Below are 21669 nucleotides of genomic sequence, written 5' to 3' on the forward strand. Positions count from 1 at the left end.
GTCCCTCTCACCAGGCAACACACAGCTCACCCACAGCACAATGGGGCATCACTGTGATAGGGACCTGGTGCAGCTGCAGCCTCCTGCACTGAAGGGGAGAGCCAGATGGGAGTGAAAGAGGGCAAAGGGCGTGAATGTGCACACTGACCCATAGCCATGGGGACAGCAGGAGGCTGAGGCCCAGGACTGTGCTTGCCCAACCTGCAGGGTATGTGTGTGACTGTGTGGGTCTGTGTGTGTCTCTTCTGTGTGTGTGTGTTTGTGTGTGTGTGTGTCTACACAAAGTATGTGTTGAGTTTTGGTGAAAGAATCACTGCTGAAAAAGGCAGACGACTCCACAATTCCAGGGACCTGAAACACAGACAAAAGGAAAAACAGAAGGAGGGACAAGGAGGCAGGACTGAGAGAGGAGGGGAACAGAGAGGTGTCCTGGGCCTGACCCCGCCCATGAGCCTGAGAAGTGCTCCTGCCCCGGGAAGAGGCTCAGCACAGAAGGAGGAAGGACAGCACAGCTGACAGCCGTGCTCAGGAAGCTTCTGGATCCTAGGCTCATCTCCACAGAGGAGAACACGCAGGCAGCAGAGACCATGGGGCTCCTCTCAGCCCCTCCCTGCACACAGCGCATCACGTGGAAGGGGCTCCTGCTCACAGGTGAGGAGAGAACTTCCTGGGAGAGGACAGGAGGAGGAAGCAGAGTCACTGGATGGGGTCTCCTGGAGAGGATGGGGTTCTAAAAAGTAAAAGAAGCCAGCACTTTGGGAGGCTGAGGTGGGTGGATCACGAGATCAGGAGTTCAAGATCAGTCTGGCCAACACAGTGAAGCCCTGTCTATAGTAAAAATACAAAAAATTAATCAGGTATGGTGTTGTGCTCCCGTAATCCTAGCTACTCGGGAGGCTGAGGCAGGAGAATCATGTGAACACGGGAGGCAGAAGTTGCAGCGAGCCGAGATAGCTCCACTGCACGCCAGCCTGGGCGACAGTATGAGACTCTGTCTCAAAAAAAAAAAAAAAAAAAGAAAAAAAAGAAAAAAGAAAAAAAGGAAAGAAGGCTCTGTTGGAGCCTGGATAGGGGAATATACACCAGAGAGGGACAGGGGTCAAAACAGGAAAGCCACATTGACCTGGAATTGGTAAGAGGTAGGAAAATCTTAAGTGTTCTGTTTTCCTGATTAATCATCTGGGCCACCACATTTTGAAAAATGATAATAATAACTATATCAGATGACACTTCAAATAAAAATAAAAGCAGGGCATGAAACACTGTCCTCAGCAAAAAACCTCAACAATTGAGGGAAAACAAAAAACACCCAGGGCATGGAGGGCCCTGAGAACTCTCACATCTACAGGAGTCTGCAGCCTGTTCCAGGCACTGGGGTGAAACCGAGATCATAAAAGTCCCTGTCCTCACGGAGCTCACGCTGTCATGGGGAGGAAGACAGACATGCAAAGAGATCGAGAATGTGAGGTCAGGTGTTGACAAGAACCCTGGAGGGAGCAGAGCAGGGAAAGGTCAGAAAGGGAAGACCCAGGGTCTCTGAAGGAGGTGTCAGGAAAGAAGTCTAAGGATGCCCTGATGTGAGCAGGACCTGAGGGCAGTGTGGAGGGGGCCATGCGGACCCCTGGGGAAGAGGATTCCAAACAGAAAAATGCCAAGGTCAGAAGTGTTGAAGGAATGGGGGTCATGCTGCTGACCTTGCCCTAGTAGGACAGTAGGACACACACACATACACACACACAAACACACATGCCCCTTTTTTGTGTGTGTTTGTGTCTTCAAGGCTGAGGACTGAAGAGACCTTCTCAGGACCCAGGGCCCCATCTTTTCACCCCAATACATAGGTCTCAATATTAACTGATGCTCTCTCCACCTCCTAGCATCACTTTTAAACTTCTGGAACTCGCCCACCACTGCCCAAGTCACGATTGAAGCCCAGCCACCCACAGTTTCCGAGGGGAAGGATGTTCTTCTACTTGTCCAAAATTTGCCCCAGAATCTTGATGCCTACGTCTGGTACAAAGGGCAAATGACTGACTTCCACCATTACATTGCATCATATGTAGCAGACAGTGAAATAATTATGTCCGCATCTGCATACCGTGGACGAGTAACATTATATTCCAATGCATCCCTGCTGATCCAGAATGTCACCTGGGAGGACGCAGGATCCTACACATTTCACATCATAGAGCGAGGTGATGAGACTAGAGGACTAAGTGGACATTTCACCTTCACCTTATACCGTGAGTGATTCCACAGGATCCCTGGGTGTTGGGGGGCAGGGGTCATTTCTACTTCACACACACAGGATTTTCAGGCCTGGATTGTGCCTCTGTCCCTCTCTGCATTATGTCCCATGCTGGGGTTTGGTCATTTAGTGAAGGACACACACAGAGGAGACAAATTTCAACAGATCAGAATTCCTTTCCCACATCCAGACCCTGCAGACACTTGCTGCAAAGGAAGGACAGTCTGATGGGGGGACTCAGCAGCCGGAGATCAGTCTCAGCCAAGCTCCTCATGCCCTCTTCATAAATTTCACCCTGAGAAAGACCCTGGAGAACTGAGAAGGGCTTGGCCTGAGGGGCCCTCTGAGATACTCTCAGAGCAGCTCAGCTCTAGAAGCCTCAACTCCTGACCCCGTGCCTAAATCCTTACTCCAGATAAAGCTGAGGAGCCTGTGCCAGGGCTGGGCTGTGGCTTCTTGGGCAGGGCTTACAGGGACCAAGGATTTACCAGCTGTCTGAGGACGGTGTCCCCTGGAGCTGCTCACCAGCCAGGGCTCAGCCCTCAGAGACTCATCAGGGCTAGGCTAGAGCTTTCTCAACCTGAGACTCAGAGTGGAGAGGACAGAAAGACAAGCTTTATGGAATATCAGCCAACTGCCTTGGGAGGCTTAGGACAGTCATAGAAAGTCTAATGTCCCCAGAAGCAGAAACAGAAGAGAGAAGATGTACCTGGTAGCAGCTTGTCCACAGGGATCTGACCTAAAGGTGCTTTCTCATGGAAGCAAATGAGTAATAAATGCTGTTTGTGTGAACACCTCCACTGTGCCAAGCATTAGGTCAGGTGACTGAATAATTTAAAATTTATTCACAGATAGCATGAAAAGCCACAGTCCATTTGCCATTTAGCTTATTTGATTGAGAAAAAACTGAAGCACAGGAAGGCACAGTCACTGAACCAGAGTCACACAAACACAAAGGGGAGATCAGGGTCACATGAGGTCTCTCTGCAGCCACAGGCCCATCCTCTCCTCCACCAGAAGTGAGGGCTTACTGGGTTCCAAGGACCCCATAGTCATTTATTGGCTCAAATTCTCTCTTCTTAGGCATCCAAACCTCAGAGGAGTGAGAGCAAATGGTCAGCTGATTAGTCTGTACCCCAGAACTAAATCACCTCCCTCAACCGTCAGAGTCAGTGCAAAAAAATGTCCAGGCCTCCCCCTCAGATCTTTACCCCCATCACTGAACCTGAAATCCTGTGTTTCCCAAAGTGTCCATGTCACTGTTATGAGAGGATCAAGGAAAGGACCTTGTTTTCTTTCCCCACTCACACCCTGCACCAGCACAGGCCCAGCGAGAGAGACACACTCAGGAGCTCTCACATAACAAATGAAGGAATCGAATGAAGAAATGAATGATCCAAAACCTCTTTAGAGACTGGATCTTGGATGCAGAATCCTAGGAGGTTCTAGCCATACCTGTCCCTTGTCCTTCAGAGGCTGACACCCATGTTTCATCCCCCTACTACCTCTTGCCCCTAAAGCCACCCCACCTCATGTAACTCTGAAGCTCTTTGGCCACCGGAGGGTTCTCAGGGCTCCTTGGTCCTGGACTGTGGAACTGGGGGCACCTGGTCCCTGGGGTCTCTGAAGTCAGTGTAGCCCCACTGCTCACTGCCATGGTGTCTCTGCCTCTCTCTGCTTCTCTCTGTCCCTCATCTTCCTCCCACTTCATTCTGACTGGCAAGCCCTGTCCTGCACGGCTTCTTCCTCCACCACTAGGCCTTCTGCAGATACTCCCTCTAACTAGGCTGGCTGTTCTGTTCCCTTCCTGCTAACATAGTGGCCTGGCCCATCTCCCAGGAAATAGGAAAGGTGCAGAAATCACAGGAGTTGCCACTCCTGCCAGGCTTCATCTCGAGCCAATGTCCCCTGGTCACTAAGAGAATGACCTTCCACTGTATTCCCATCCAGGGCTCTTTCCCTTTGTGAGGCTGACCTGTGGACAAGACCATGGGACAGGGATAGGCAGTTCCTCCATCCACTCTTAGAATTGCCAGACAAGTTCTTCTGGCCTCCTGCACACAAAAAAAAAAAACAAAAAAAATTATCGAAACAGTGATTTGTAGTCAAGAAAGATTTTAATGACTCCAAGTCTGCCAAACAGGAGGACAGAGGTTTATTATTCCTCAAATCAGCCTCCCCGGTGGATCAGGGGTTCGAGATTTTCAAGGATAGTTTCAGGGGCACAGGACTAAAAAATGAGTACTGCTGATTGTTTGGTGATGGAATCATGCGGGCGGAGGGAAAGGATCTGTTTGTGCTTGAATCCGCCTCTAGGTAGGGACCACATGACTGGCTGAGCCATTAGTCATAGGTATGGATGAGGTCAGCCGATTGCCAGAATGCAAAAGAATGAGAAACATCTGAAAAGACCAATCTCACGTTCTACAATAGTGATGTTGTCTATAGGAGCAATTAGTTACAAATTTTGCAAACTCTGGCCAAATGACATTTGAGCAGTCAGGGATTATAGAAACTGTACCTACATTTTAGCAGAATTCAGTTCCCTCCTATCATCTTAATCTCATGGTCTTTCACTAGTTTTACAAAGGCAGTCCCAGGGCAAAGTAAGGGTGTTAGTCTTATCGAGGAACTATTCTCATTCTTGCTTCAAAGTTAAACCATAAACTAAATTCCTCCCAAGGTTAGCCTGGCCTATGCCCAGGAATGAGTGAGGACAGCCAGCCTGAGACTAGATGCCAGATGGAGTCAGCCATGCTAGTTTGCTGTCACTGTTGTAATCTTTGCACTGACTCACCAGGGTGTCAGAGGCTGGACAGGCCTGCAGTCCCCAAAGCCCATGGGCTCATTTCACCCGTTTCACTCGTGACTCAATCCTCAACCTGCTATGGAGCTCACATTCTCTGGTCACTTCCTAGAGACTTCTGGCTTCCTGTCAGTCACAAAACAAGCTTGAAATTTGTCACTCGGTTCTAACACTAAGTAAAAAGCTGAACAAACTCAAAGTCAACAACTCGCTAAATTCCCTCTGAGATGGCTGGGCAGTGTGTTATGCCTATAATCCCAGCACTTTGGGAGGCCGAGGTGGGCACAAAGTCAGGAGATAGAGACCATCCTGGCTAACACGGTGAAACTCCGTCTCTACTAAAAATAGAAAAAATTAGCTGGGCTTGGTGGCGGGTGCCTGTAGTCCCAGCTACTTGGGAGGCCTAGGTAGGAGAATGGCGTGAACCCAAGAGGCGGAACTTGCAGTGAGCTGATATCATGCCACTGCACTCCAGCCGGGGTGACAGAGTGAGCCTCTGTCTCAGAAAAAAAAAGAAAATGCTGTTAGAGAAATGAAGAATGCTTTTGATGCTTACTGGTAGACTGCACACATCTGAGGAAGGAATGACTAGCTTGAGGATGTGTCAATAGAAATTTCCAAAACTGAAACAGGAAAGTTCAAAAAGAGTGGGGAAAAAAAAGTGGAACAACATATTCAACTTCATATTTAATATTTTGTTTTGACAATAGCAATTTTTAAATTTTGTTGTTGTGGGACAACTACAACGGCTGTAACATACATGTAATGGGAATACTGGTGGTTTTGGGGACCAGTTGGAGGTGGCCAGGTGGGCGCTATCTGATGGTTTTACTGCCTGTGCCACATACAACTGTTTCCTCATGATGATGCCATTTTCATAAGTTGGGGTTCTTCGTGTGGGGAGACACATGAGCCATTGGCATCTCACTTAGACTCTTCCTAATTCACACAAACTTACACTCTAGTGGTGTTTCCTGAGCTTAAGAGAAAATGAAGAAAGCATTTCACATACATGTTTTGGGGTCCTCCCCACTTTTCCTAACTCTGCACAGAAATTAGAAGCAGGGAGTTCTTTCTATATTTACTAACATAACACACATCGCTTCTTTTAGTTTGGCATCATTCCTCCCTTTATGTAATTGGCACAGTGACCAGTTCTGTCCCTTTTTTTTATTATTATACTTTAGTTTTTAGGGTACATTAGCACAATGTGCAGGTTTGTTACATATGTATCCATGTGCCATTTTGGTTTGCTGCACCCATTAACTCGTCATTTAGTATTAGGTATGTCTCCTAATGCTGTCCCTCCCCCCTACCCCCACCCCACAACAGTCCCCGGAGTGTGATGTTCCCCTTCCTGTGTGCATGAGTTCTCATTGTTCAATTCCTACCTATGAGTGAGATCATGTGGTGTTTGGTTTTTTGTCCTTGCGATAGGGCTAATATCCAGAATCTACAATGAACTCAAGCAAATTTACAAGAAAAAAAAAAACAACCCCATCAAAAAGTGGGTGAAGGACATGAACAGACACTTCTCAAAAGAAGACATTTATGCAGCCAAAAAACACATGAAAAAATGCTCATCATCACTGGCCATCAGAGAAATGCAAATCAAAACCACAACGAGATACCATCACACACCAGTTAGAATGGCCATCATTTAAAAGTCAGGAAACAACAGGTGCTGGACAGGATGTGGAGAAATAGGAACACTTTTACAGTGTTGGTGGGACTGTAAACTAGTTCAACCATTGTGGAAGTCAGTGTGGTGATTCCTCAGGGATCCAGAACTAGAAATACCATTTGACCCAGCCATCCCATTACTGGGTACACACCCAAAGGATTATAAATCATGCTGCTGTAAAGACACATGCACACGTATGTTTATTGCGGCACTATTCACAATAGCAAAGACTTGGAACCAACCCAAATGTCCAACAACGATAGACTGGATTAAGAAAATGTGGCACATATACACCATAGAATACTATGCAGCCATAAAAAAAGATCAGTTCTGTCCTTTTAACGGGACTCTCTCTACTTAAGGAGTTGCTAATTTCAAATCACCTTTGGCATCTTTCTTTGAGCATAATGTGATCTTGCTGGAATTCATGGCACACCTAAACCTTATTATGTTCTCAAGAGAAATACTACTACCAGCAATTGATCTTAGATGTTTGGACCATCAGTAAAAATTTCCACTTATGAAAATATTTTCATGTTTCCTCTGAATTTGTTTTTGTTGTTAGTAGAGTGAGAACATAACATGAGGTCTAAACTCCTGACATTTTATGGGAAAATTTCAGTATTACAAATTGAACATCCCAAATCCAGAAATCCAAAATCTGAAATGCTCCAAAACTCAACACTTCTGACCACTGATGTGATGCTAAAAATAAGAGCTCACTGGCGTATTTTGGATTTTATATTTTTCAGATTGCGGATGCTAAACCAGTACATATACTGCAAATACTCCAAAATAAAAAAAAATTAGAAATCCAAAACACTTTTTTTAAAGCTTTCTGCATAAGGAACACTATCTGTATGAACTATAGGCATGAGGCTGTACAGGAGATCTCTAGAACCTCCTCATCCTGCATAACTGAAACCGCACACCCATGGAACGACGCCCTATTCCCCTGATCGCAGCTCCTGGAGACTTCTATTCTACTCTCTATTCACTCTGGAATCCACTGATATGAGGTACATAGAGTAGTCAAACTCAGAATCAGAGAGTAGAATGTCTACTGAGAGAAAGTACCTGCAAGACTTCTTCCCAAATATTGGTCTAATATCCACCAAACACATATGGTCCATGAGGGCCAGACTTCCATCATCAGTTCATGTTCGCCCTTTCCACCAGTCAGTTCTGCATTTGCAAACATCCACATGTACTTCTAGAAAGATCCACATAGTCCTCACCTGCCCTCTACAGGGGGAGGGGAGCATCATGGACCCAGAACAGGGAACATGGTCTTGGTCCCAAGCTATCAGCTCTTGCCTGTCCCCTTCACTCTTTGTAAGTCATTCCTTGGACTCTCCTCTATCTTTAGAGGTCACTGGCTCAAGTCAGTCACTGTGAGACACCTGGGAAAACTCCCCCACCTTGTGGCTCCACTGCCTGATGACTGAACTGACCTCCAGGCCTGACTCTGGTCTCTCCCCTGTGTTATTTCTGCTGAAGTACCCAGTCCCAGGCCAGGCTTTCCAGTACCCAAAGGGTTTAAGGACAATGGGAAGTTCCATCATCCATCTCTAGGATGTCCTTGGAAAGGGAAGCTGCAGAGAAAACATACCTCGGGGGGCAAAGTAAGACTGAAACTAAGAAGATTCCAGCATTTCTTGCTGCAAGTGAGGACCACAGGTGGGCCAGGCAGGCAGTTGGAGATGGAGGGAATCACAGAGGCACCAGGGGCTGTGACTGCTGGTCCTGTGTCTTTCCATGACCCAATGCTGCTGCTCAATTCACACTTAAGAAAGTCTGTGCTTCTCCCACATAAAGCAGGCAGCCTCACAATCTCTGAGCCCTCAGATTGCCATGCATCTGTCTTGTAACACACACACCTGCCATGGCCTTTTAAGGAGTTGGGTGGGCTGAGAGGTGGGAAATGCCAACTCTGATTGAAAAATGCCTTTGGAGGAATCAAAGTTGCCACACACGGCAATCTTCTCTCTGTTTTCTGCACAGTGGAGACTCCCAAGCCCTACATCTCCAGCAGCAACTTAAACCCCAGGGAGTCCATGGAGGCTGTGAGATTAACCTGTGATCCTGAGACTCCGGACGCAAGCTACCGGTGGTGGATGAATGGTCAGAGCCTCCCTGTGACTCACAGGTTGCAGCTGTCCAAAACCAACAGGAGCCTCTATATATTTGGTGTCACAAAGTATATTACAGGACCCTATGAATGTGAAATACGAAACCCAGTGAGTGCCAGCCGCAGTGACCCAGTCACCCTGCATCTCCTCCGTGAGTATCTTCTGTTCCTCTGGGAGCCAGGCTGCCATCCCAAATGCACATGGCCAGAGGCCAGACCTCTCAGTCCCTCTCAGGTCCAAGTACAGAGAGCTTTACCCCTGGACATCAAAGCTGGCCATGAATTCCTGCCCCAGGCAAACCAGAGTAGGCCTAGGCTTGATCAAAAATAGGAGAAAAGAGGCTGCTCCTGTCATGGAGACTCAGGGTCCACAGCTTGTGATGGGAGAGACAGGTGAATGTCTCAGGCTCCAGATCAGTGAACACAGTGGGGATTTGGCTGGGACTTCAGTGTTGTGACTTGGCTCACAGGGCCACTGTGGCCCTTCCACAGACCAGGAGTTTACCTTCCCTCTGACAATATCTCCTGTGACTTTATTCTCTTTGCTCCAGATGGCCTGGATGCCCCCACCATTTCTTCCTCATACACCTATTACCATACAGGTGAAGTCCCCAAGCTATCCTGCCTCACAGACTCTCACCCACTGGCAGAGCATTCTTGGCTGATTGATGGGAAGTTCCAGCAATCAGCACAAGTGTTCTTTATCCCACAAATCACTAAAACATATAGAGGGGTCTATGTCTGTTTCATCCATAACTCAGCCACTGGTGGAAGAAATCTCATAATCAAGAGGATCACAGTCCCTGGTAAGTGGATCCCTGGAGCATTGGCAACATGTTTTCCAGTGCAGTCTATTTAGCTATCAGGGAAGAGCCACCTGCCCTCTGCAAAGGGAGAGGGAAAATCAAAATCCCAGGACAGTGAATATGTTTCTGCTCCAAAACCACCAGCTTTTGCCTGTCCCATTCACTCTTTCTAGATCATTCTTTGGACTATACACTAACAGTGAACAATTTGAAAGGAAATTAAGAAAAGAATTTCAATTCACATTAACATCAAAAGGAATAAAATATTTTGGAATAAGTTTAACCAAAAAGGTCAAATGATTATACCCTGAAAACTACAAAACATTGCTGAAAGAAATTAAAGACGATATCAATATATGGAAAGACATTTCATTTTCATGGATTGGAAGAGTCAATATTGTTAGAAAGACAGTACTACCCAAAGTGAGTTGCAGATTCAATGCAACCACTACCAGAATCCCAGTAACATTTTTTGCAGAATTAGAAAACTCTCTCCTAAATCTGACCTGACAGGCTCTTATTAACGACTACCACAACAGAAACACTGAGAAAAAGATGCAACCACGAAAAGGTGGAAAGTTCTGATGACATAGAAAATAGCAATCAGACTTTCTCACATCCAAAAGCCTTCAAAAATATACGAGTGCATCATGGCCAGTAGGGAATTGACTGAAAACTAATCACCAAGATAGAAACGTAGTGAGAGAAAACAAAAGGGCAAGAACATATTTGTCTTATCAACTCCCACTTTTGCCTACTAATCTGATGCTGAAAAGAAATGCTCACTGAAGCATTTTGGATTTTGAATCTTTCAGAGTTGGGATGCTAAACCAGTAAGTATATGACAAATATTTCAGAATCAAAAAATGTCACAAATCCAAAACACTTTTTGTCCTAAGTCTTATGCAGAAGAAATACTCAATCTGTGTGAACTATAGGCATCAAGCTGTACAGCAGATCTCTAGAACCTCCCCACCTTGCATAACTGAATCTGCACAGCCATGAACAACTTCTGATTCGCCCCACTCCCAGCTCCTGGCAACCAGCAGTCTCTTCTCATATTCACTCTGGAATCCACTTACATGAAGTCCCTAGAGTAGTCAAACCCATGGAATCAGAGAGTAGAATGTCCAATGAAAGAAAAGATTTCTTTTTTTTTTTTTTTTTTTTTGAGACGGAGTCTCGCTCTGTCGCCCAGGCTGGAGTGCAGTGGCGCGCTCTCCGCTCACTGCAAGCTCCGCCTCCCGGGTTCACGCCATTCTCCTGCCTCAGCCTCTCCGAGTAGCTGGGACTACAGGCGCCCGCCACCACGCCCGGCTAATTTTTTGTATTTTTAGTAGAGACGGGGTTTCACCGTGGTCTCGATCTCCTGACCTCATGATCCACCCACCTCGGCCTCCCAAAGTGCTGGGATTACAAGCGTGAGCCACCGCGCCCGGCCGAAAGAAAAAATTTCTAAAACTTCTCTCCAAATTTGTCTCATATCCATCAAACAAACATGGTCCATGAGGATCAGATTTCCAGCAGTTCATTCCCACCCTTTCCACCAGTCAGTTCTGCATTTGCAAATGCCCACATGTATTTCTGGAAAGATCCACATGGTCCTCACCTGCCCTCTGCAGGAGAGAAAACTTAAAGAACCCAGGAGAGGGAACATGGTTTTGCTCCAAAGCCACCAGCTCTTGCCTGTCCCCTTCACTCTTTCTAGATCGTTCCTTGCACTGTGCTCTATCTTTAGAGGTCACTGGTTCAAGTAACTCATCATGAAACACCTGCAAAAAAACTGCCCCACCTTGTGCCTCCACTGCCGATGTCTGAACTGACCTCCAGGCTTGACTCTGGTCTCCCCTGTGTTATTTCTGCTGAAACATCCAGTCCCAGGCCAGGTTGTTCAGTATCTTCAGGGTTTCAGGACAATGGGAAGTCCCATTATTACTCACCTCTAGAATGTCCTTGGAAGTGGAAGCTGCAGAGAAATCACATCTAGGGGGGCTAAGTAGGATGGAATTTGGAAGGGACCCATCAGTTGCACATTCCAGGTCGGGAACCCAAGGTGAGCCAGCCATTCAACTGATTAGGGAGGGACTGGGAGGGGTACCAGGGGCTGTGACTCCCACTGACGTGTCTGTCCATGACCCAACACTGCTGCTCAATTGACACTTGAGAAAGTCTGTGCTTCCCTAAGAGCAGGCGGCCTCACAGTGTTTGAGCCCTTAGATCATCATGGATCTGTCTTGTGACACACGCACCAGCTATTGGCTTTCAAGGACTTGGGTGGGCTGAGAGGTGGGAGATGCCACCTCTGATTGAAGGATGCCTATGGAGGAATCAAAGGTGCCACACAGGACAATCTTCTCTCTCTTACCCACACAGCGAAGCTGCCCATGCCCTACATCACCATCAACGAGTTAAACCCCAGGGAGAATATGGATGCCTTAACCTTCACCTGTGAGCCCGAGAGTGAGAACTACACCTACATTTGGTGGCGAAATGGTCAGAGCCTCCCGGTCAGTCCCAGGGTAAAGCGACCCATTGAAAACAGCATCCTCATTCTACCCAGTGTCACGAGAAATGAAGCCGGACCCTATCATTGTGAAATACGGGACCAATATGGTGGCCTCCACAGTAACCCAGTCATCCTGAATGTCCTCTGTGAGTATCTTTTGTTCCTCTGTGGGCCAGGACACCAGCTTAAATCCAAACGACCAGAGGCCAGGCCTCTCAGTCTCTCTCCAGTCCAAGTATAGACACACTTACTTCTGGACATCTGAGCTGGCCATGACTCCCAGCCCTGGGAAAACCTGGGTAGGCACAGCCTTAACCAAGAATATAAGGGGAGGGGACGCTCATCATGGGAGACTTGGGGCCCACAGTTTGTGATGGGAGAAACAAGTGAATACCTCAGGCTTCGGCTCAGTGAACACAGAGGGCGTTTGGCTGGGACTTGAGGGTGTGTCTTGGCTCAGAGGTTCACTATGTCCCTTTAAGAGACCAGGAGAATCCCCTTCTCTCGGATGACATCACCTGTGGCTTTATTCTCTTTACTCCAGATGGTCCAGACCTCCCCAACATTTACCCTTCATTCGCCTATTATCGTTCAGGAGAAAACCTCTCTTTGTCCTGCTTCGCGGACTCTAACCCACCGGCAGAGTATTCTTGGACAATTAATGGGAAGTTTCAGCTATCAGGACAAGAGCTGTCTATCCCCCAAGTTACTACAAAGCATAGCGGGCTCTATGTTTGCTCTGTTCGTAACTCAGCCACTGGCAAGGAAAGCTCCAGATCTGTAAAAGTCAAAGTCTCTGGTAAGTGGATCCCAGCATCCTTGGCAATAGGGTTTTAGGTGGAGTCTATTTGGCTTTCAGAGAAGAGTCAAGAAAACATTTTTATTCCCTGCCCGTGTCCATGGGCACAAGCAAATCCCAAAATCTCCTCCTGAACCCTCCCAATTTGTCTCTACAGACTCTCTTCTCCTTGTTTTTCTGTTTTCTCATGGCTGAACTTCTGTCTGCCTTAGAAAGGTAGGGAGGGGTCTTTATCAGCCCTGAGCCCTATGTGGTAGGAGAGGCTTCACAGAGGGACAAGAAGGAGAGTCCTCAAGATCAAGTTGCTTCTCGCTGTCACCAACACATCCCCTTCTGCCACTTCTTTGTTTTCTTGTACCTATTCCATGAGCTACAAGGAACATCTGAGGCTTTGAAACAAGCTCACACTTTTCCCCCAAATGAGAGGAGGAAGCCCCTTGGGAGAGGGAGGAGCAGCTCAGACTGCTTCCTGCTGTGCTCTGGGCTCCTCTGGTGACTGGCCCTGCCTGACTCCACCTGGTGAGGGACCAGCATGTGTGGAGAAAGAGCCCTTGTGGCCTGTCCTGAATTTGGCTAAATCGAGCTTCCAGTTGAAGACAAGCCTCTCCCGGGCCAGGCTGCAGGGAAATGAGAAGAGAAGGAGCCTCAGGGCAGACTCCTGAGCTGCGTCCTGGCTCTAAAGTCACCGGATGTATGAGGCTGTGGGCACAGCACGTGGAACACAGCACGGAGGACAGTGACTGATGCAGAGCTGGAGAAATAGGGAGATTCACCCCTGGGGCTCTGCATGGCAGGAAAGGGGCAGTGCCAAAAAGTGTGTAAATATAGAGAGGGTAAGACTACCAGACACTTTATATATATCTAATATAAGACTTACTATTAACTATTTCTTTTTTTTTTACTTATTTATTTTCTCTCTCTTTTTTTTTATTTATTATACTTTAGGTTTTAGGGTACATGTGCACAATGTGCAGGTTTGTTACATATGTATCCATGTGCCATGTTGATTTCCTGCACCCATTAACTCGTCATTTAGCATTAGGTATATCTCCTAATGCTGTCCCTCCCCCCTCCCCCCACCCCACAACAGTCCCCGGAATATGATGTTCCCCTTCCTGTGTCCATGAGTTCTCATTGACCATTAACTATTTCTAAGTGTGCAATTTAGTGTTGTGTAACCATCACACTATCCATTTCCAGAACTTTTTCCTCTTACCATATTAAACCTCTGTATGCAATAAACAGTAACTCTCACTCCTTCTTCCCCTAACCCTTAGCACCCAACATTCTACTTTCTGTCTCTATGAAACTGGCTATTCTAACTATCTTTTATAAATGGAATTATGTACTAATTATCCTTTTGTGTCTGGCTTATTTCAGTTAGCATAATATCTTCAAGGTTCATCCATTTTGCACGCTGTATTGGAATTTTATTCCTCGTTAAGGTTGAATAACATTTCAATGTATAGATACACCTTATTTGCCTACCCTCTTATCTTTCAATCGACTTTTCAGTTGTTTCCATTTTTTGGCTATTGTGAGTAATGCTTCTCTGAACATCAGTGTACAAATATTTGTTCAAATTTCTTTCAATTCTATGGGGAGTATGTCCAGAAGTGGCATTGCTGGATCAAATGGTAATTTATTGTTTAATATTTTGAGAAATAGCCACAGCACTTTTTACAGTGGCTATACCATTTCCCATTCCCATCAGCAATGCACTAGAGCTCCAGTTTTTCCATCTACTTGAAAACACCTGTTGCTTTGTGTTGCTGTCATTGTCGTTTATCAAAGCCATCCTAAAGTGTGTGAGGTGGTGTAACATTGTGGTTTTGATTTCCATATCTCTAAGTATTCGTGATGCTGAGGAAGCTTGCGTGGGCTTATTGGATATTTGTATGTCTTCCTTGGAGAAAACTCTATTTTAATCCTTTGTTTTTTCATTGGGTATTTGGATGTTTGCTGTTGTTGACTTGTAGCTTTTCATGTATTCTGGAAATTAATTTCTTATTACACATAATTTGCAAATATTTGTATCATTTCATGGGTTGCCTTTTTACTTTATTGATAATGTTCTTTGGTATATAAAAGGTTTTGATTTTTATGAAGTCCAATTTATCCATTTTATTTGTTGCCTATGCTTTTGTTGTTACAACCAAGAAATCATTGTGAAATCCAGTATCATGAAGCTTTTCTTCTAAGAGTTGTATAGTTTTTGCTCTTACATTTCGATCTTTCATCTACTGTGGGTTAAATTTTGTACATGGTGTTAGGTAAAGTTTCCACTCTTCTTGCCCTTGGTTATCCAGCTTTCCCAATATGATTTGGTGAGAACACTCTCCCTTCCCCATTGAACGATCTTGGCACACTCGATGAAAATCATTTGGCCATATATGCAAGCATTTCTTTCTGGGCTATTATATTTCATTAGTTTCTATGTCCTCCTTTATGCCAGTACCACACTGTGTTGATTACTGGGGCTTTGTAGTAAATGCTGAAATCAGGAAGTGTGAGTCCTCCAGCTTCATTCTTCCTCTTCAAAGCTGTACGTCTATTTAGAGTCATGAGATTCAATATAAATTTTAGGACAGATTTTTCTTTTTCTGCAAAAATGTCACTGAGATTCTGATAGGAATTGTATTGAATCTGCAGCTCGCTTTGGGTAGCACTGTCCTCCTAACAATATTGAGTCTTCCAATTCTTGAAAACAAAGTGTCTTTCAATTTATTGATGTCGTCTTTCATTTCTTTCAGCAATATTTTGTAGATTTCAGATATAATCATTTCACCTCTTTGGTTAAACTTATTCCTAAATATTTTATTCTTTTTGATGTTAATATAAATTGAAATTTTTTTCTTAATTTCCCTTCAGATTGTTCATGGTTAGTGTCTTGAAATACAACTGATGTTTGAATGTTGATTTTGTATTGTGCAACATTACTGAATTTATTTCTTAATTCTAATAGGTTTGTTCCATCTTTAGGATTTTCTACATATAAGTTCAAGTTATCTGTAAACAGAAATAATTTTACTCCTTCCTTCCAATTTGAATGTCTTTTTTTAAAATTCTTGCCTAACTTTTCTGACTAGACCTTTCAATACTATGTTGAATAAAAGAGTCAAAAACAGGCATCCTTGTCTTGTCCCTGCTCATACAGGGAAAGCTTTCAGTCTTTCTCCGTTCAGTATGATGTTAGCATCGGGTTTTTCACATATTGCCTTTATGTTGAGGTGGTTTCCTTCCATTCTTAGAATGTTTTTATTATGAAAAAATATTGAATTTCATGAAATACTTTTATTGATTTAATCTTATTACTGATTATAGTTCTATTCATATTTTTGTGTGTTTCTAGGAGTTTGTCTACTTTATCTAGGCTATCCAATTTATTGGCATAGAATTATTTATAGTAATTTTGTAATCATTATTTTATTAGAATTGGTAGTAATTGCTTCATATCTCTTTCTTTTTTTTTTTTTTGAAGAGACAGAGACAGGCTCTCACTCTGCAGGCCAGCCCAGGATGGAATACAGTGGTGTGATTATGGCTCACCACAGCCTCAAGCTCCTGGGCTCAAGCAATTCTCCTTTTTCAGCCTTCCAAGATGCTATGACTACAGGTGCATGCCACCATGCCCAGCTAATTTGTTTTTTTTTTTTTTTTGTAGAGACAGGGTCCCCTATGGTTACCTATGCTGGTCCAAACACCTGGTCTCAAGAAATCCTTCTGTTGTGACCTCCCAAAGTGCTAGGACTAAAACATGACCCACCATGCTCAGAGTCCATTTTCATTTCTGATTTTAGTAATTTTAAACTTTTCTTTTTTTTCTTAGTCAATCTAGTTAATGGTTGTCAATTTGGTTGATTTTATTTTGAAGAATCAACTTTTGGTTTCACTAATTTCCTCTATTTTTTTCCATTCTCCATTTTATGTATATCCACTCTAATCCTTATTATTTCCCTCATTCACTGTGCTTGGGTTATTTTGTTCTTCTTTCACATCCTGAAGTATTAAAGTAGGTTCTTGACTTGAGATCTTTCTTCTTTTTTAATGTAAGAGTTTACAATTATAAATTTCTTGCACAAGACTTAACTTCTCTGAACCTCTGATTCCTCCCCTGAAAATTGCAATGAGAGTGATTTCTTCATACCATTCTTTTAAAGGTTTAATGCAGTGAATGAAACAAGATGCCACACACAGAGGAACCAATGTCAGCTGCTATATTACTACCATAATCATTAGCCTTGAGGTCAAATAGTCCTAGAATCAAATCTCAGGTCCACCTGTCACTAGCCATATGACACCAGCAAAGTTTTTACGCCACTCTAAGCTTCTGTCTTTTCATTGGCAAAATGGAAATAATGTCTACCTGACAGGGTTATTGTGGGGATTAAATGAGATACAGGTAAAGTAGTTAGCACAGGGCCTGGCACATAGGAAGTGCCCCTCAACTGTACCTACCTTTTTCCATATATATATATGGAAAAAGAGGTAAGACATAAAACACTAGGAGATGGTTACTGACTGCTTGTGGGAGAGAAAGATAAAAAGCTAAATGCAAAGAATCAAGCCTGGTATGTTAGTTTTTACCAACTGAGATGCACCCAAGATGGGATTAGACATACAAGATAATTGATCAGGGAAGACACCTGTGAGGGAATGTGGGGCAGGCATGAAGGTAGCATGGGAGAACCCACAGACCACTATGCAGAGCTGATTCCTGTGAAAAAGAAAGAGAAAGAAGTTTTAGGTACCAATGCAGTTCTAAGAGTTTTTGCAAGGCTGATGGGGAGTCCTCCAACCAGTCACCCATTAGAGTTAAAGAGAGCCTCAGAGAACTAGGCTTGCTTTCACACCCTTGCTGGGAGCCTGTGGGAAAGAAGCTTTCTGTGCAAAGATGGTGGTGAATTTGAAATGCACTGACCTGGGCCTTCTGTCAATCAGGTCCATGCCATGAGACCTGGCAGGGTCTCATTCATGGCTGCCACAACACAGACACTGAGAAAAAGATGCAACCATGAAAAAGGTGCAAAGCTGGCAAGTTCTAGTGACATAGAAAACAGCAATCAACGTTTCCCATCTCTAAAAGCCTTCCAAAATATCTGAGTGCAGTAGAGAATTGACAGAGGACTTATCACCAACCTAGAAACATGGTGAGAGGGAAAAAAACCTGCAAGAATATCATCATCTCTCATCAATTTTCCAACAGAAACAATGTAGTCCTTGAAGAAACAATTCTAGGGTACCTCATGTTACATGCTTGTTCCTGAGGCTCTCCCATGTAAAATAACACCAACTTCATTCCTTCTTTTCTTTTCTTTTCAGATATTTGAAGCCTCTCAAGCACACTCTTGAATACAAGTTTCTGATAACTTCAAGATCACACCACTGGACTAAGAACTTTCACGATTTATTGAACAGGCTGATACCTTCATGAAATTCAAGACAAAGAAGAAAAAAACTCAATGTTATTGGACTAAATAATCAAAAGGATAACGTTTTCATAATTTTTTATTTGAAAATGTGCTGATTCTTTGAATGTTTTATTCTCCAGATTTATGAATTTTTTTCTTGAGGAATTGGTAAAGCATACTTTTGTAAACAAAAATTGAAACATTTGCCTTTGCTCTCTGAGTGCCCTAGAATTGGGAAACTATTCATGAGTATTCACGTTTATGGTAATAAAGTTATTTGCACAAGTTCAGTAAGAATCTGATCTCTTTATAACAGGACACATTTGAAAACATTGGTTATATTACCAAGGCTTTGACTGCGATGTTATATTTGAGAATATACATAGAATAAACCCATAGGGAATGCAGGCAAAGTCAGAAGTTGGCCTTGGTTTGGCTTTCTAGTCTCAAGACGTTTTGGAAGTTTAATCTGAGATTCTTATTAAAAACTTCTAGCAAAGCGAAGTTTAAAAACAGCCCCTATGACCCATTGCTACTCTTGCCGCACTTAGGTAAAAAATCTGGGCAAGTTCGGTGAGACTCAACCTATTTTGCAAACAAATTCATCCTACTGGAATTATCTTTGGTAAAAATAGAGACTCCTATAGAGAGAAAAACTATGTTGAAAAGAAAAACTGCAGTACACCTGTTACCAGATTCAACCACTGTTCATTATCTTTGAGTATTTATAATCCACTGGTAGACTGGACTGCACCCTGAATTCTTTTAGTTCTTCCAATTCAATTTTCTCCAATGAAATCATTAAGAACAAGAGCGGCTCTGTTGCTGAAGCCATATAAGCCAGAGGTGGACAACTCTATGTAAATTTCATGGGAAATCCCACGTATCTGAGGTGTGGGCCACTAAGAGCTCACCAAATGTTCAACACCATAACTTACAGACACTCAAACTGCAAACAACGACAACGAGTTGATGACTTTACACTGTGGACAGCTTTTCTCAAGATGTCAGAACAAGACTATAAATCATGATGAGACTCTTACCTCTCTTAATTTGTCCTTGCTTATGCCTGTCTCCTTTGCTTCCCAGAATAATGCTGTACTTAGGATTTCACAAGAAGTAGCTTCTGAGGCTAAGTTAACAGTGTCAGATATATCATGTCAACCACACCTTTTTTTATATAAGATGAAGTTTCGCTCTTGTTGCCCATGATGGAGTGCAATGGCACAATCTTGGCTCACTGCCACCTCCACCTCCTAGGTTCAAGTGATTCTCCTGCTTGAGCCTTCCGAATAGCTGGGATTACAGGCATGTGCCACTAAGCCCAGTATTTTCAGTAGAGACAGGTTTTCTCCATGTTGGTCAGGCTGGTCTCGAACACCCGACCTCAGCTGATCCACACGCCTCAGCCTCCCAAAGTGCTGGGATTACAGGCATGAGCCACCGCACCAGGCCCACACATTTTTACATAACAAGAGATCCTTTAGTCTACCCAAAGGCTGACATTAGCTGCATCTGTAACACAACTTTCTCCTCAAATGTATGGAGTTTTTTTTAGGCTTCCACTTCTATACTTTACTATTCTCACTCCCTGTTTTAATTTAACATAGACATGCAATGCTAGATAATAGAATTGCTCTCTTCCAGCTGAACAGTGGGGAGCCTGTGCAGTTTCTGACACTTCTTGCTGCACATGCATAAATACATCGGGTATTATAGAGACTCAGTTGTAAAAATCAATAAATGTGCTGCCTGGTTAAAATGACTAGACTCTTCTGGCTTCTTCTTTGATCTATCCTATTGTAGTTGGTTTGCATCTTGCCTAAGGTGCATATTTCAAACTCTTGATATTTTCCTCCTGATAGTCATACTGGTAGTCTCCCTCGTGTGGTGCAATCTACAGATGTTTTTATTTGTGTGCAAATATTTGTGTGCAGCCATTCTTCAAATATCAAATGGTTTCTCTTGGGCTGGAATGACAAAAACTCAAAGAAATGTGTGATTTATGGGCTGGGTGCAGTGGCTCACATCTGTAATCCCAGCACTTTGGGAGGCCAAGGCAGGCAGATCACAGTGTCAGAAGTTCGAGACCAGACTGCTCAATATGACGAAACCCTGTCTCTACTGAAAATACAAAAATTAGCCAGGCATTGTGGTGTGCACCTGTAGTCCTGTAGGGAGATCCCCTGAAACTATTGCTACAGAATAAAAGCTGAAATGCTCCTGATTATTGTAAATACAAAATTGCATGCAGGGTTGTGTAAAGACAATGCCTGGTCGGGCTGCCAGAATGAGCCTACAACGTGTGATGTTCTTCTGTTATATGGATGGGAGATAGAATTATGAGTTTAGAACATAGATTACAAATGCAATGTGATTGGAATACTTCTGATTTTTGTATAACTGTTCCAATATAATGAGTCTGTTCACAATTGGGAATCAGTAAAATGCCATTTACAAGGAAGTGAAGATAATTTAAGTTTAGATATAAGCAAGGTAAAAGAACAGATTTTTGAAGCCTCTCAAGCACACTTAACTGCTTTGCCCGGTGCTGAAGTCTTAGACAATATCTCTGAGGGGTTATCTAATCTCAACGCCATTCAATAGGTAAAATCTCTGGGAGGATCCACTTCGTTAATTTTGTTCTGTGTATAATTTGTGCTATTGGTTTATTGTTCATGTGTAACATTGGAAAAAATTTTCTTCAATCCAATTGTAATCAGTGCCAAGCTATGATTGCTATGATTCATTTAAATCAGAGAAAAGGGGGAGATGTAGGGAGATCCCCTGAAACGATTGCTACGGAATAAAATATGAAATGCTCCTGATTATTGTAAATACAAAATTGCATGCAGGATTGTGTAAAGACAAATGCCAGGTTGGGCTGCCAGAATGAGCCAACAGCACGTGATATGCTTCCCCCTGCAGAGAGCCTATGAATGGATGTTCAAGTCAGGGAGGTTTCACATTACTGAGATTCCTATCCCAGAAAAGCAGATGTCCATAGCTGTAGGAATGGAATGTGACCCTTGTGGACAGCCTATAAATGACCCTAAATCCCTCACTAACCTGCCCCCACTCTCACTAACCTTAATAATAAATGCTAGTATATCCAGTGCATTGGCAGCATTGCAGGACCAGAAGGCGGTGACCCCCCTGGTCCCAGCTTTCACTATTTTCTGTGTGCCTTTTATTTCTCAACCTGCCAATCCGCCTGGGAACAAAGAAAGAGCCCCGTTGCATTGCAGGCTGCTGCCCAGATGCCGCAATATAGTCCC

The 21669-nt window shown here is 43.9% G+C and overlaps 1 protein-coding gene across 1 annotated transcript; it reads left to right on the forward strand.

Annotated features, from left to right (window-relative positions):
• The first annotated feature begins 423 nt into the window (after positions 1-423).
• Positions 424-17439, forward strand: LOC129465389 (pregnancy-specific beta-1-glycoprotein 6-like). The gene is made up of 6 exons (XM_055247405.2): positions 424-651; positions 1878-2243; positions 8743-9021; positions 12049-12327; positions 12726-12980; positions 16645-17439. Exons 1-6 carry the CDS (start codon positions 588-590, stop codon positions 16710-16712), a joined length of 1311 nt encoding a protein of 436 aa, XP_055103380.2. The 5' UTR covers positions 424-587; the 3' UTR covers positions 16713-17439.
• The last annotated feature ends 4230 nt before the right edge of the window (positions 17440-21669 follow it).

This window comes from Symphalangus syndactylus, chromosome 17, assembly GCF_028878055.3.
Source record: "Symphalangus syndactylus isolate Jambi chromosome 17, NHGRI_mSymSyn1-v2.1_pri, whole genome shotgun sequence".
Lineage (NCBI taxonomy): Eukaryota > Metazoa > Chordata > Mammalia > Primates > Hylobatidae > Symphalangus > Symphalangus syndactylus.

Coding starts and splice junctions, on each gene's coding strand:
- LOC129465389 (XM_055247405.2), top strand. CDS start 588: ATGGGGCTCCTCTCAGCCCCTCCCTGCACACAGCGCATCACGTGGAAG. Junction 652..1,877: donor GAAGGGGCTCCTGCTCACAG/GTGAGGAGAGAA, acceptor TCCACCTCCTAG/CATCACTTTTAAACTTCTGG. Junction 2,244..8,742: donor TTTCACCTTCACCTTATACC/GTGAGTGATTCC, acceptor TTTTCTGCACAG/TGGAGACTCCCAAGCCCTAC.